The sequence below is a fragment of the Astatotilapia calliptera genome, chromosome 18 (assembly GCF_964374335.1).
Source record: "Astatotilapia calliptera chromosome 18, fAstCal68.1, whole genome shotgun sequence".
Lineage (NCBI taxonomy): Eukaryota > Metazoa > Chordata > Actinopteri > Cichliformes > Cichlidae > Astatotilapia > Astatotilapia calliptera.
Genome location: NC_137439.1, coordinates 8096777 through 8112618, shown reverse-complemented (window position 1 = coordinate 8112618; position 15842 = coordinate 8096777). Strand labels below are relative to the sequence as shown.

The 15842-nt window shown below is 39.5% G+C and overlaps 2 protein-coding genes across 4 annotated transcripts in view; both read right to left on the bottom strand.

Annotated features, from left to right (window-relative positions):
• The window catches only part of LOC113010023 (enhancer of polycomb homolog 1-like), a 36636-nt gene extending 30017 nt beyond the window's left edge, over window positions 1-6619 (bottom strand). Inside the window, exon 1 of the mRNA XM_026148795.2 lies at window positions 6276-6619. The gene's annotated coding sequence lies outside the window, so the exon portion shown is untranslated. The remainder of the gene's footprint in view (window positions 1-6275) is intronic.
• Window positions 6620-7678: 1059 nt separating this feature from the next.
• The window catches only part of LOC113010138 (integrin beta-1-like), a 30557-nt gene continuing 22393 nt past the window's right edge, over window positions 7679-15842 (bottom strand). For all 3 annotated transcript variants that reach the window (XM_026149025.2, XM_026149026.2, XM_026149024.2), the window contains 11 exons: window positions 15545-15783; window positions 15254-15409; window positions 14984-15079; window positions 14250-14339; window positions 13676-13816; window positions 13247-13449; window positions 12762-13000; window positions 12455-12677; window positions 11314-11549; window positions 10904-11070; window positions 7679-8824 (listed from right to left, as the gene is read on the bottom strand). In XM_026149025.2, coding sequence (XP_026004810.1) covers window positions 8759-8824; window positions 10904-11070; window positions 11314-11549; window positions 12455-12677; window positions 12762-13000; window positions 13247-13449; window positions 13676-13816; window positions 14250-14339; window positions 14984-15079; window positions 15254-15409; window positions 15545-15783 — 1856 coding nt within the window. In that variant the 3' untranslated portion in view covers window positions 7679-8758. The remainder of the gene's footprint in view (window positions 8825-10903; window positions 11071-11313; window positions 11550-12454; window positions 12678-12761; window positions 13001-13246; window positions 13450-13675; window positions 13817-14249; window positions 14340-14983; window positions 15080-15253; window positions 15410-15544; window positions 15784-15842) is intronic.

The window sequence follows — 15842 nt, the reverse complement described above, 5'->3', positions numbered from 1 at the left end:
ATCATGGGTTGGGCGTGTCCTTCATTGCCCAACCTATCCCAGAATTCATAGCGCGGCCCATCCAATTCCAGTTTCCAACAATGGCGGCAGCTACTTAGTTTTAATATTACACTTTCTAGGTCACAAAATAAACTTTTAAGATATTTTCAGGCAAGAATGTAGCTGTGTAAACTTCAAATAACTGCTAGGTTTATCAAGACAACACATATTCCCAAAAGTGCTCCGACGTTTTCAGAGACGAGCTGATTGGGAGATCAAGGCTCACTAGAGCCGGCGAGAACACCGAACTCCCGGCACATCGTTTTCAGACCCCCGTGGTCTTTTGCTACTCAGGTTAAACATGATATATAAGTCAGTTAGATGACTTAAAATGTTATATTGTTTGGCTTTGTTCAGTGTTTTATTTGTTTCTGAGTAAATCAGTTTGGCTGAGATTAAAGTTACAGTTTTCACAGCTGAATAAACGTCAAACAGAAAACTGATTAAACAGAAGTGTGAGGTGGTCGAGAATTTACTCCAGTGTCCTGTTATATTTTAGATAGCAAGGAGCAGACGGCTGAGTTTATTAAACTCCACCGAGACAACCTGCAAATTTCATTAAAAGTTTAACAAACTATCATCTTGTCTTTATTTTTAGTTAGCACATACCTTAAACACTTAAAGCTGTAAGCTAATGATAGTTATATAAGAGCAGCTGCATGCTGGAGCAATAAGCTGTACGTTTTATGTTCAATGGATGCATGATCTGATTAGTCGACTAATTGCAAAAATAATCGGTGACTAGTCGACTATCAAAATAATCGTTTGTGGCAGCCCTAGTTCCAACTGACTTTCATTCCTCTTCTCTCCAGAGCATACCTCCACCTCTTACAGACTCTCTTCCACCTACTCTCACCACAGATCACAATGTTGTCTGTAAACATTGTTCACAGAGACTTCTGGGGTCCGTTCTTCGTACCTCGCTAAGTAAGTTAGCTGGATTTGATTTCGCGTGATCTTGGATCGTTCGGTTCTCCGAAGCTCATCCGGGACTTGCTGTCATAGCAACAGATCCGTAAGCGTAAACCTGCTCGGGAGCAGGTTTACTTTATGTAAACAAGATTAGATCGCGGCCACTCAGGTATGTCCGCTTCATTTATACGAAAGCAACAGCGATATTTTACCACTGTTTTACCATAAATAAATATTATCAATGTAACTAAAGATAATGCAGCACTTGATCCTTTTATTGATTTCACACAGATACATACAGGTCATTTCCTAAAAAAAGGGAAATGTACTATTAACATTCTATTACATGTATTTGATTATTTCAGATGTAATTCATATTTCAGAGTAGTAATTGTAAATTACTTCATGTAATCAAGATGAGAGACCACGGCTATAAAAGCGAAGGTGGACTTGGGAAGTCTGTCGCAGCCATGTCCTGTCCGTATACGCGAGCCACCCATTGCGGAAGGTGCAAGATTGATAAGGAGAGTTTTCAGAACTCAGCGTATATTGCGGGATAGACAGGATCCTTTAGCTCAGCGCGACAGTGTGCTCATAGAGAGATATCGGTTTTCCCGTGAGGGTATTATTTACTTAACCAACTTGTTGACGAGGGGGTGCAGGACCACCACCTGTCTTTGTTTGCTCTGCCCTTTTCTTGGTTGCTGTTATAAACAAACAAACAGATTATTTCAGGGTCTCTTTCCAAGAGACGACAAGCAATATAAGTGATAAATATTACCATTCTGTAGAATATTCTTATATTTCACTTTTACTTGTTCCCATGTTCTAGTGGGTCCTGTTGTGGCTCTAATGTGAAAGAGGATATAATGTAATACAATATAATATGATATAATGTAATATAATATAATATAATATAGTGTAATATAATAAATTTACCCTACCGCCTACTGGTGTTGGCCAGAGGGGCCGATGGTGCGATATGGCAGCCTGGCTTCTGTCAGTCTGCCCCAGGGCAGCTGTGGCTACAACCGTAGCTGCTTCCACCAGTGTGTGAATGTGAGAGTGAATGAATAGTGGCATTGTAAAGCGCTTTGGGTGCCTTGAAAAGCGCTATATAAATCCAATCCATTATTATTATTATTATTAAATTACTTACGAGTTTAATTTGTCAGCAACTTTCTGCCAGCCCTCTCTCCTTGCTTTTGCAGCCTTTGCAGTGTTCCCTTGCATTTTAATTACACTCTGAAACTCCTGAAATCCCTCAATCAAGAGTTCTTGCTCTGCTGCCGAAAAATACCGAGCGCGCTCCTTCGACATTTTCGCCGACCAATCAAAGGGTTGCCGATCAATGTTTCTACTATCGATGCGTAGCCCCTGTTAAGCCACATTACTCACATTACTTCATCCAGCTATACTAATCGTCAACAACAGGTGTGTTCGGAGAACCGGAATAGCGAGCTCAAAGTTAGCGCGATGATTTGATCCTGGATGTGTCATTTGATCTTGGATGTAGTAAGCGAGGTACGAAAAACGGACCCCTGACCTCATCTGTCCATCAGCAGTTCAAGACAGAAGAGGTTCAGAGGCAATCCCTGAACCCATCCATCACTCCTACTGCACACGTTCCCACCGCTCTTCAACAAGTCTTTCCCATACCTTCATGTCATGGCTCATCAACTCTATCCCTGTGTAGCGACTGCAGTTCTGCACTTCACCTTTGTTCTCAAAAGTTGGCATTCTCACATTCTCCAAGATTGTTTAACACAATCTGATTAAAAAGTCCACTTGGAGACTCAGTCCCACAAAGGGGGTTATCGTCTCGATAAGTTAAACCAGGGTTTCACAACATAGCTGTGAGCGTGTTCATGTGAAAGAGTCAGTGTTGGGAGCATTTGATTTATCAAACATTGACGGGTTTGCTGGCAGCAGTGTGCCTGATTTTATAAAGTTAGATAAAACTATCGTATTAGAATAAATATAAAGATGTTAAAACACAAAATACAGGCTGAAAGTAACACAGCCGAAGGCGAGTCCACTACGTGTTTGGGTACGTGTGTGAGGAAAAGTATGAATGTCAAAGTACTTTAACCACTTTGGCCAGGAAGACTGGAAAAAAAATCTAGTATATTAATGAAGTTTAGCCTATTAGAAATCAGGATGTAAAGCTGACAAACAGGTTGTCATTAGGAGAGGTTAATTTTTAAATACAACAGCCACAGGCCCAGAATTTAGACACAGGCTTGGTCTATGTGCAAATTTGATATAAGTTCAACAAGTATAAACATGTGATTTACGATCATATATACATGCTATATAGAACAATAAAATTGTTATAAAAAGGGTTTTTAGCCAAAAGGAAAAACCAGGAAATAGGTTTCTTTAAGAATCTATATTTATTATTAATGCTCATCAGGAAAAGAAAAAACCTTAAGACACCTTAGAACCTCTTCTTATTCACACACAGATGTCCAAGGGATTTCCAGGAATAATTCTGTTTTCTGGAGAACTAACTTATCAGTAGCTGGTGAATTAAAACCTGTTAATCTCTAATCTCAAACTTAGCCTGCTTCGGAGCTGGTTACGGCCGCAGTATATGTTACCATGGTGATCTACACCGTTAAGCAATTAATCACTTTTGTAACTCTTAAAACACTGTTAACCCCAAAGCCTGCTTTGTAAACAAAAGGCCTCAGGCGTGTCACGGCATCCTCCACCTTTGGACCTAAGCCCTTCTGTTTATCCAGTGAAACATGTCTACTACATGCGGCATCATCCACTGTCCGCAGCAGGCTGACATTTTATGAAGGTAACTAGGTAAGGTACTTACCTTTAATTCGCTGTTAAGTGTCAGCAGACAGACAATAAGTGTTTGTTTAGATCAAGAAGGATCCCTAACCAGTGATGAATCTACATGTTGGACTTGCAGGTCTCTCCATCTCGCCTAAGAGGAGGAAATCTTTCTGCAAACAGTTGCAGTCTGACTTGGACTGGCTGCAACCACTCTCAGAGACATTGTCAAAGGTTTGCAAATCATTCCTATGCTATCTATAAATGTAGACAAATTCATCATGTTGTCATCGGTCTGAGTCACAATTCGAGGGAACTTGACTCTTATAGAAGAGGAAGGTTGCTTAGCACAAAGTTAATAGTTAAATGTGATTTTTTTTTGTCTAGATGGACAGCAACACTACGTGATTTTCGATGATTTATACCTGGAAATTGCTGTATTATCAGAAACCGATTGCGGTGACCCCATTCCATATGTAACATTTATGGTAGGTTTTGGTTAGTGTTGGTATGCTTGACAATTTCATTTGGAGCAAATACAAAACATGAATAATTGAAGTGAGATAACTTTATCTTTGGATAGAACAATAACTTTGAGGACATAGTTTGCACTTGGAAAAAAGGTGATAAATAATAATATATGTTTGTGCAGTGCAGAGTATTGCACTATGTTAATTAATATAACATGAATATAGTATTGTGATAATATGATATTGTGGGATGTCTGGTGAATCCCATCTTTACTAGCGAAGGTTTAAGAAGCTATTTTAGAGAGAACAACTCTGACATTTATGTCTAAAACAAGAGTAATGGGAAATAGATCGGATTTACAAAGCATATTTTGGTGCCTACCTACAAGGAAATTCAGTTTTATTTATCAAATGTTAACTATCTGGGATTCAAAGTAAAGCTTTGTACCGTGATGAAGTGTGTCATCTACTGTTTTGACTGTAACCGAGCTCCCTGCTGTGCGCAAACACACACATGAGCCCAATTCATTTATATTAAGAGGCACAGCATTACTGTGGTCATCGACTCCTGCTGTGACACATGAAAACCTATATCTATAACATTTTACTTGAAAAGAAATTGGCAGGCTACATTTAAGATAAAAAACTGTAAAAGGTACTTGCATTTGTCAGTACTTTTATACCTTATTTAATGATTTCTTAAAGTTTCTTATAAGCAGTTTATTTGGTATAATTGTAAATGCAGTGTCAGTAATATTACAATGCTCGATAGTTTCCTTCTCTTAGATATTTCACCTTTTATGCTGCCTGCCACTGTCATGAGGTTATGACTAAAATATGGCTAGTGGGACATGTGCATGTTTCTAGGTTTTGAAACGAATAAAGTCTGTGTAATGCAGTTATTATAACAGCTGCTGGATGCTTTCCAAATTAGCCAAGCCCAAATTAAGCTGTATTGGAGAATAAAGCCTTGAAATCTGTTTTAATTTCCAGAAACTTTGAGTAAAGGCGTTCTGAGGACAAGGCCTCAACTGCCCTGTGGTTATGCAAAAAAGACAAGAGCTTGAGTGACATACTTTTAGTAAGTTAAGCTTGTGACCTTGAGATTTATACTTCTAAAAACATCTAAAAAAAAAAATACAAAAGAGACTACCTCAAACTAAATACATTACTTTCATACCTCACATACTTTGGGTCAGCACACAACACAAAAGTGCCATGTGGGTGGGGTTTGTCCCACAAAAAGTTCACATAATCACAGGAAAACACGAGAAACATTGTCCTCGTCTGATTTACATCCAGTCTAATGCAGAAGATGAGGCAACCCCAGCATAGTTTTTATCCCAAGCAGGCCTTTATTACTAATTATTAACTAATAATGACAGCACAACTAGTCACCATGAGGCAGTTCCCATTTGAGCTTCATCCAGCCAAGCAGGCCAGGACGGTCAGAGGTCTTCGTCTGGCTGGGTGTTTTATGAAAGGAGCTACTGTAGGTTAGATAATACAGTGGAGTGGGGCATAAGGCTATGATCCAGACCCATACAGGCCAGGGCCAAGCAGTTCCCTAGCAGACCACAGGAGCTGCCTGGCACTGTTCAGCCACACACCCTAAAGCCTATGATCCCCCAGTGCTACATTTCCAACGATGATGATGGAAATTCCAGAGAAGAAATCATATTTAAAAAATTACCTGCAGCCTCTCAAAGAGGAAGCCACCTTTTGCTCATGTTCTCTTACCCCCCCTCAAATAACCCCGATCAGATTTCCGACATCTTATTTTTCCACCTAACTGTAACAACTAGAGTATAAGATTTTTTTTGTTTTATAAAAACAATAAACGTTTCATCCGAACATATCGATCCATATCACGGTCTCCTAGCTTCGGGAGGTGGCAAAGTGATTAGAAACTTGTGGTTTTAATGCTGAATCGCATCCAGCTGACCAGCCAGGAATTTGATTGCGTGTATGAAATCATCTGATGCCAGAAAACACTAATCACGATGGGCCTTTTTTCCAGGCGACCATCGATTCAAGTTAAAAACATTGCAGAAAAATACTCACCAAGTCGACCATCGGTCACACGTCGGGGATTTATAAATAGATGGGCAATATTTCTGCAAGTCAGAAGTTAAAAAAAAAAAAAACGACAGGCAACACGACGCAGCTAGCCACAGAGGCACCCAACTACCACTGGCGTTAGCCACAGCTACTTCTTCTAGTTGGCTTCATAATAAAAGCCGGTCGGTCCGCCGGTGTCCGGGCAGGCAGAGCCATTGTCCGGTGTAGATCTACCAAAAAACGGCTTATTTTGGCTGCTGAAAAGTCCATGTCGATGTAAAGCTGGCTGAAACTAGAGAGGTGGAAACCAAAGTGCTACTGTTGGGGGTTAACAACTTTGCTGTAAACGACGCGATCTGATTGGCCCGCCGAGGCCACCAATCACCTGTGGAGAGCACCCGACTCAAGGCGTCACGCTCCACGGGGATGGAGTGCAACGTGATTGGCTGGCGACGTCACGACGAGCGTTAGCTTGTAGCCGATTTACATGCTAAAATAAACAAATAAAAGTATAAAATGAAAGCAAATAAAGCTATGTACAAAAAAAGAAAGATCTGCTAAACGTAGAATAGCAAAAAAATATTTCTATTCTGTATGACTGAGGTTTTTAGATTATTACATTTTAAATTGATTTGATCAGTGATTTATTTATTTAGTTTTACTCACTGAACTCCTTTTATTCGAATCCATTTTTTTCCTACTTTTTTTTAATTATTGAACTATTTTGCTAATGCATTCATATATTTTGAGCTATGCGATTCTTACGAATTTTTTTTTTAATTTTTGTAAAGGAATGTCTGTAATACATAAACAATGACTTCAACAGGTCTCTTGAGTTTCTTTTTAAGAGTTGTTTTCATACATTCAGAATATCTTTGAATACAGAGAACAAAAAACAAAGGATTTTTCTCCCTTTTCTTCTTTGATACCAGACACCTATTCAGAGGCAGATATGGTATTCAAAGAAATCATGAAATGAAGCAACAGCAACTCTCCTGCTGCAGAAAAAAAAAAGAAAAAAAAAAAAAAAGGGTCAAACATGTTTATCTTTCTTATTTTCTGTGCCCCCCATTTTTCCTCTTACATTACTGTAAAAGTAGGGCAGTTTAATCATGCATACTGCATGCATTTTAATTGTATTACTTTAACTTATATTACTATATAGTACTTTGATTATTTTTGAATTAAACAGGATAAAAACATTTAAATGCTTGATAATTTCATAATGTAAACAAATAAAATAAGAACACTACCCGCTACTATACCTACAGTCTTGTTGTTATGCCTGTAAACAAAACCATCCACACTTCTCATTGGAGCGTCATCTTGTCATTTTTAACGTCATGATGTAAGTTTCCACTGCATCAAATCTTCAGCAAATACACAATGACACTTAACAATATGGGTCCATTTTCTTTTTTTAGGGGTTTATTCAATAAATAATTCCAGAAAACAGAATCGCAATTGTGAATGTGATGGAGAAATCAACAAAGGCACTTAAACGTTGATGACAGGCGTAGCCTTCCAAAAGTTCTCTTATCAATCCTCTTTTTTTCATCATCCCCATTTCTTTTTAATTAAGCACGTTTGATCGAGGCACCTCTGAAAGAGTTAAGTGTAGTAACTCAGATGTAAAACAGGACACTTGCCCCCCATTCACATTGTACAAATAAAAACAATATAAGCAAATTTAGTCAGCAAATAAGGCAGAATTGTGTGTATTTGGCATTGCTGAGAAGAATAAAAGGACCTGAGTTGGCTTTAAATTAAGCAAGTAAAACCTGGAGCTGAACAGTAAGACTACTGTACATCGCTGCCCTTCATCAGGTAAGGCAACCCAAGAAAATCTTTTCTCCACAAAGACACATTTAATAAAAATGATTGTTCAGATGGATTATGTCACTTTGAAAACAAACATACCATCACCCCCAGCTCTGTTCTGTGAATACATGTATGGCTTTACACAGAACACAGGAAAACAAAAAGAAAAGAAAAAAAACACTTCCTGTACACACCCCGCTGCTGCCAAACCCGGCACTACATCTGAAGGGCTCGATCCAAAGAGACGCCCACTCATTGAAAATGATTAAAGACACAGTAAAACTTTTGTATGCCTGTTTCTGAAACACTGATTGCCTCCTACTCTGCACTGTATGCATGCACGCTAATTTGGAAAGAAACCCTTCCTTTACTGTCCATTATCAACATTCATTTCAACCGCTCATCGAAACACTGATGGCTTCTATTTAACAAAAAAAAATTCTCTCAACAAAACCAAAACGTAAAAACCACACGTTTATACATACTGTACAAATTACAGATGATGCATAGAAGATCAAAAGTTAATAGAACGGAGCCGCAAAATGCAATGCTATTATTTGGTGGCTACAACAACAAACAGACAAACAAAAACAGTGAGCATTATAAAACCCGCCCCTCCCGCTTTCTTTTCCATACAGTGTTGTCACGAAGTAGGCTAAGCTCCATCATTTGCCCTCGTACTTTGGATTGATGACAGTTGTTACGGCACTTTTGTAGATCGGATTCTCACCCTGAGAAATGCAAAGAAAAGAGAAAGAAAAGTGAGTAAACCGTTGCAAACACAGTAAATGCATCACTGAGACACAGCACTCAAAAGAACAGGGAAAACATGCATAACCTTTTCATGTTTGTGTGCCAGCTGCTTACAAATTGATACTTGAACCTCTCTTTTCCCTAGCAAGCGGGTCCACACACTCAAAATACTGACAGTATCCTTTTTAAACTATTTAGTAGGTTTAATTTAATTGAAGAAAATGTGCTCCTTTTTTAATTAAACTGTGCTTTCCCTCTTGTTTGAACTCTGAGCTAGTTCCTGACAGCTTTATGTTTATTTTTTCATCTGTCCTAAAAGCAGCTGACAATCCAAACTCCATTTTCCCTGGAGGTTTTTCTTTGGGTCAGGCAGCATAGGGCTGTGGTTAGTACCATCACATCACAGCAAGAAGATCCTGGGTTAAAATCTGCTCTGGGGTTCTCTGTGTGGGGTACTCCAGCTTCATCCCACAACACAAAGGCATGCATGAAGTTAGGTTAATTGACAGTATATGTAAAAAGTGAGCATGAATGGTTCTGCCTCTCATGTTAGCTCTGCAACAAAGCGGCGATCTGTCCAGGGTGTTGTAGCAGGGCAGAGGTTCCGGTTTTTGTTTTCACATGTGCTGTTTTAAGCTTTGCCTGTTTGTAGATGATGCAGCTGCTTTTTTATGTTTATAGGAGAAAGTTTTCCCACAGAGATACACGTTAATCACCAAATGTGAAAATAAATCTGCTTTCCAATGTTTCCAGGATATAAATTTATGGTTAGACATGCATATAAATTCACAACATGCGGACACTAAACTTATTTCATTGCTGCACTCATGCAAGAAGGAGCAATACAAACTTTGACCTAAAGGGCAGCGGCTTTATTCCCATAGCTGGGATTGTGGAACTGGTTAATAGGACTCTTGTATATGGGGTTCCCTTGCTAACAAGAAAAAGAAGGAAGATGAATGGAAAAAACTGAAGAAAGAAATGGAGAGAATCAGGAAAAGCACTGGAAAGGATAGAAAACAGTCTAAGAAGGCAATACATTATAGTAACTAATTAGCGTTGTAATTATTACTACCAGTCATTAGTGCTGCACAGTTTCTGTTTAGTAGTTTGTTTCCTACTTTCTTTAAAACTGTTTTTATATTTATTCTTCTTCCTTATAGGTTCCACTTGTGTTGCCAAAACATTTGATAATAAAATAAAATCTTAAAAAACGAATTTTCTTTAAAAAGGTTTGCTGAAACTAGGAAGAACAGACTTGAATACCATTTAAAAAACAAAAAAAAAAAAAAACCCAACTGACTGTAACATAGTCCACTTCATGACATGTTTATCAGAAGAAATTCAAAGCCATCTACTGTGTGTCTGTAATATGGTAAATAATAGTATTTAAAGTCCTCTGGCTGTGATTTGTGTTCTGCTTTTTCCCTTCAAATCGTAAACACTGCTGCTGTAACTGCCTCACACTGAGCAGCAGCTGCTGCTGAACTTTCCATCAGTGGTCATTCTGCAGGCTTCCTCGCTCTGCTCCGTTGCCTTTTATGGTCATGCAGTTGTGGCATGTGGACGGCGAGTGGCAGCACCAGCAGCAGAGAAAAGGCCACTCCCTGCCCTCAGTGAATAGAGAACTAACACAACTGCATAGAGCTGGGGTTCATTGAGGACTGAGTACAGGCCACACAGTGAGAGGCATATCCTCATGATTACCTCACATTTTTGCCTAGAGAGCTTTGTCACATGCACAATCCTGGAAAAATCTGTAAAGTTACACTCATCTTTTTGTTTAACACTTACAGTTTAAAGTGGACTCATTTTACTGAATCTTCTAGCTCTACTGGAGTAGCTCTGCATAAGTCTCAGTCTAAAATGACCCGTATCTTATAACACTCTCACCATCTAAAACAAGCAGCCTCCTTCTATACCAAATTTAACCTGCGGACTGTGACACAATGGCTTAAATAACTAGCTCTTTCAGCATGGTAAATTTTTTTAAAGCATAAACCCGAGTGAACGGCTCTGTCATTTAGTGCTGTGGATGATGCGGTTCTACTACTCACCGTGTCCCATTTGGCATTCATCTTCTCCTTCTCAAACTTGGCGAACTCTCGGCGGTCGTGGATGATCATGAGCAGCTTCCAGATGAGCAGCAGTGCGAGGCCGATGAGCACAATGCCCGCTACCACACCTGCCACGATGGGGATGATGTCAGGTCCTGACGGGCAGTCTAACGGAAAAGGAAAGCAAAGACACCCAATGAAAATGGTTGCTCATATAAAGAACAAAAATGTAATTATCATAAACAGAAAATAAGTAATCATTGATATTAATGGCTATTTTCTTGATTTCTTAAAAGTAGGGAAGATTTGCCATCTCATCTATTAAACTGTCTATTGCATCTGCTTTTGTAACAATAAACAGAAAGCAAGTAAAAGGATGATCAGACAAAATCAGCTCAGTGTGACCGTACCCAGTTTCTCTACCACAAAGACTTCCTTGGTGGAATTCTTGGTGATGGCGTAGGTGTAGTAGAACCAGCAGTCGTTTGCATCCTTCTCTTTGCAGTGGGTCAGGGGGAAGCTCTGGTCTGTGGGCTGAGGTAGATCTTTTCGGTCCTTCACCTTTATTAGGTTGAAGTAGCTGCACTCCTTTTGGCACATCTCCTTCTTCTCGCCATCCCCAAACGCTCTGCACTGCACACAATCTCTGTGGAAGCACAGCGTGGTTTACTCACCACAGTGTTTTATATTCGAGACGCCAGACATTATAACCGCCATGCTGGAAAACAGTCGTTAGGTCTGAACTGCCACACATGAAAAAAACGAGTGAAAATCTAACTGTTTAGATAAAGGATGATGTGATCATTTTAATACAGTGAGAACTCTTAATTTTAACTCTTAGTTTTACATTTTGTTTTTGATTTATTGTACTTTGGGTTAATTTCCACAGTGAGTTTGTTCATTTTAGTTTTTACTGTTGAAAATGTTTAGTGTCAGTTCAGAACAGGAATTAAAGGCATTTATTTTGTGAGAGCCTCAGTCATACAGACATCCCCCGCTTAAACATAAAGGCCTCTCTATTGACAAAGTCTAAAACTAAAGACATGAACTAAAACTAACAGCATTTCTTCCACAGAGTTTGTTTTGTCATTTGTCATAGGCTTATTCTATGCACTGCAAGCACATCATCTAATTTAGAATCACAAGCACGTCTCTGGGAGGAAACGCAGGCACCTGGAAGATTTCATGAAATTACTGGGAAAACATGAAACTCCACACCCAAAGGCTCCCAGTGACAAGGACCCAGGCAGAACCTTGTTGGCATCCTGCAAACTGCCTGATGTGTTTTTTTTAAGTGTTCCTTGAATTGTTTTGTAATGTGTATCAAATAAGTTTTAATGACTATGAATTATTATAGTCTCTGAGATGATTTGTTATGAAATTCTAGTTAAAAATCAAAGATAAATCTTTTGGCTTTTAACTAGAATTTAATCATAAATCACATGACTCAGTTTGGCATACAACTTCTAAGCTTACATGTTAAAACAGACTTTACATTTTTAGATTTCTATATGTTGTTTCTCCAACCAAAGATGAAAGCTTCACACTCACTTGTGCTCAGTGCAGACACCGGGGCAGGTCGGACAGACCTCACATGTCGGACCCTGGAATTTGGGGTCTTCGCATTTGCAGATTCCACACTCGCATTTGCCGCGGCCATTACAGAGCTGCCCATTCTTGGCAAGGCAGGTGGATTCATCCAGGGAACATTCACAGGCATTGCCTGTGTAGTTGGTGTCACAGATGCACTTCCTGCATTCGCAGCGTCCATGTCCTAATGGAGCACAGGCATCAAACACATTCAGTGTGGAGTTAAATCAATCATACTTTCAAATGAGTTTACGTCTGTAACCCTTACCTCCGCAGAGCAAGTTGCCAGAGCGGTCGCAGTTGAAGTTGTCGCACTCACAGTACTTGCCACTGTAGACTTCTGCAGGATTCTCCCGCTTCTTACATTCGCAGGTGCCACAGAGGCACTCGCCATTGTTGCTACAGATATCTGTACTGTTGGGTTTTCTGCAGTTAGCATCCAGGTCGTCTGACCGGACTTCGTCTTTGCTGCACTCACATTCACGCCCAATACGTCCTTCGTTACATCTGCCACAGAACAACAAAAGTTTAATTATTCAAGTTTTAGTGTCACATTACAAGCAGCAATAAGTCTCTTGACTATTTAGGTGGATGATTAAAGTATGCCACTGAAATCATAAATCCAGCTTTTAATCAAATTACTTAAATATGTTGAGGAATATTTTGAAATTACAGACCCACACATCCTTATGCTCCATCATACATGGCTCAGCAGCTCTACATCTCTCTGCATCAATGCACATCAATACTTACTTGCAGGCTCCACATTCAAAAATCCCGTTTCCCCCGTGGCACTTCGGACTGTTGGGCTCTCCCTTTTTGGCACATTCACAGTCACAGATGAAATTGAGCTCTATCGCCACCTCCTCATTGAAGCCCAGCGGTTTCACTGTAATGACCTCAGGCTTGCCACCTGAAGGACACTTCTGAGATTCAATAGAGATCTTAAAAGACACCTGGAAACCAGAGAGAATCACACCGTATGAGGAGGATGCCATCAAGGTAACTGTTTTTCTTTTTGTATGATTGTCACATTTAAATGTTTCAGATCATCAAATAAATGTATTTGACTCAATACATTTTCCCCAGAGTATCTAAACCCTTTCTTTTTCTCAGATATAATTTTTGGTTTGCTTGTTTTACACTCGTCAGCACATGGAAACCAAGCCTGGATCCTATTACCTCGTCGCCAATGGAGATGTTAGTGCACTTCCTGCCGTTGTCCTCTGTTCCTCGCACACCGTTTTTACAGAAGGCTTTGTACGAGATAGAAACGCCCTCGGGCAGCTTGCTGTTCTCCAGAATCACCTCAGATGACAAAGACTGCAAAAAAGAAAAAGATAAGAATCAAACATTTATTAAACTTTGTCTCTCTACAGATGAGTAGCAGCTTATAACTAACTTAAGTAATAATTAATTCCTTATAATTAAGATGTATTTTTGGGAGTGGCACAGCTAAGGCATAGCTGTCACTTGGGTTTGTTTATGATGGAAGAGAGAAAGTATTCATGCACACAGGTGACGAGGAAAGCACCAGTTATCAGTTTCTCAAATTTGGCTGATTATTTGCGTTGAATTTCTCTGGATGTGACCTCTTACGTTTATGTTACATTTCGTTACCTGTAATCTTCACGTGCTCAGATGAAGATGACAAATGCCTGGCTATGTATACATGAGAAATAACTCAATGCTAAATCAATCCCCGATCATCAGGGGAGAGTCTAAGATCACGTGATGATTGTGCAGTTCAACTTACATTGTAGGCATCAATGATGAGTTTGATGACATTACTGGAGTTGGAGGAAAGCGTGCCGACAGCTGATTTGGGAATAAGATTTTTCAACTCCTGTAAGAGAAACGAGAGTCAAAAGAAAGAATTAACATACATGAATCATATCCTGTGAATTACATAAAAAAAAAATTGGAGCTGATCTATCGGTTGGATGATATTCCTAACTAAATTGTGAAATACAGTGCTGGAAAGTTATTACATTTTCCTGCAATGAGAAATTCTTTGAAAGCAGAAAGGAAAATCACCAGCGTTGTGATTGGTTTTTTGACCTTGTTTTGTTAACTGAGGTATAATTTTCTGAAATATAATGTAATTTTTAAAAAAAAATAAGATAATAGATTTCATGTCTAATGGTAAATGGCCTGTGTTTGTGTAGCATTTTTCTAGTCCCCAAGGACCCCAAAGCGCTTTACACGTTCAGTCATCCACCCGTTCACACACACACATTCAGACACTGGTGACGGTAAGCTACATTGTAGCCACAGCCGCCCTAGGGTGCACTGACAGAGGCGATGGACCAATGGACCAATCAACCACCCAACACCCATTCTGAGCCAAAAAACATTATATAATAAAACAATAAATATTGATAGACATATATACATAAGAATACAGGGTTTTTTGACCTTCCCAGTGTGGGTTCTGCTTGTATAAAAAAAGAAAAAGAATAGTCTTCAAACACAATGTACAAAGGTTACCTGGTAAACAGGCTGAAATTCCTCAGTTACAGCAAAGATGGTCTGAATGTTGTGATCACTCAACTTCTGGACCAGGTGAGCAATAGAGGGATAATCCTGTTAAACATACAAAACAAACTTAACAAAGAATATGGGTCATGTGAAGATACAATTAATGAACAGACGATAAAACTGAGACCATTATTAAAAAAGGTGAACATATAACAGCTCTCATTCTCAGTCAGCTCTCCCTGGATTTACTGTTAGTGTTAAAGACATGATGGTACATACGTAGTAGTGGCTCATACTGTACACGTTGTTTTCCAGGTGACACTTCCCATCGTTGGGGAGGACAATGCCGCCCAGCTTGCCGTCTCCAGCGAAGTGGAAACCAGCATCAGTGGAAAACACCAGCAGACGAGTCACGTTCCTCCAGCCAATTTGCTCCTGGGATCAAAACAAGAAGATATCCTTATTTATCTTATTTATACTTATTTGTATTCTATGCATTTTGCAGGCACAGAAGAATAGAAAAAAAAACAAAAAAAAAAAAAAAACACACAAGCTTAATTAAACGCTCACCTCACAGACTGCCACCTGCATGATGGCATCAAACCCCCCCTCTGGAGAGTCCAGGTTTCCTGAGATCTGCTGCTGACTGACCAGCTGGTTAAACCTGTCTCCGTTGCTGGTGAGCTTCAGGACGTTCTTGTAGCTGAAGGGGCTCGTACAGTTCTCGTTGTTGGAACAGGGGTTGATTAGCCTGGCAGGTGTGGTGCTGATGTAAGGCATGACCGTTTTCTCCACAAAGGAGCCAAAACCTTAAGGCGAAACAAAAAAGGAGAGCATTTCTTAACTTGGGATTATAAACTCATTTGGA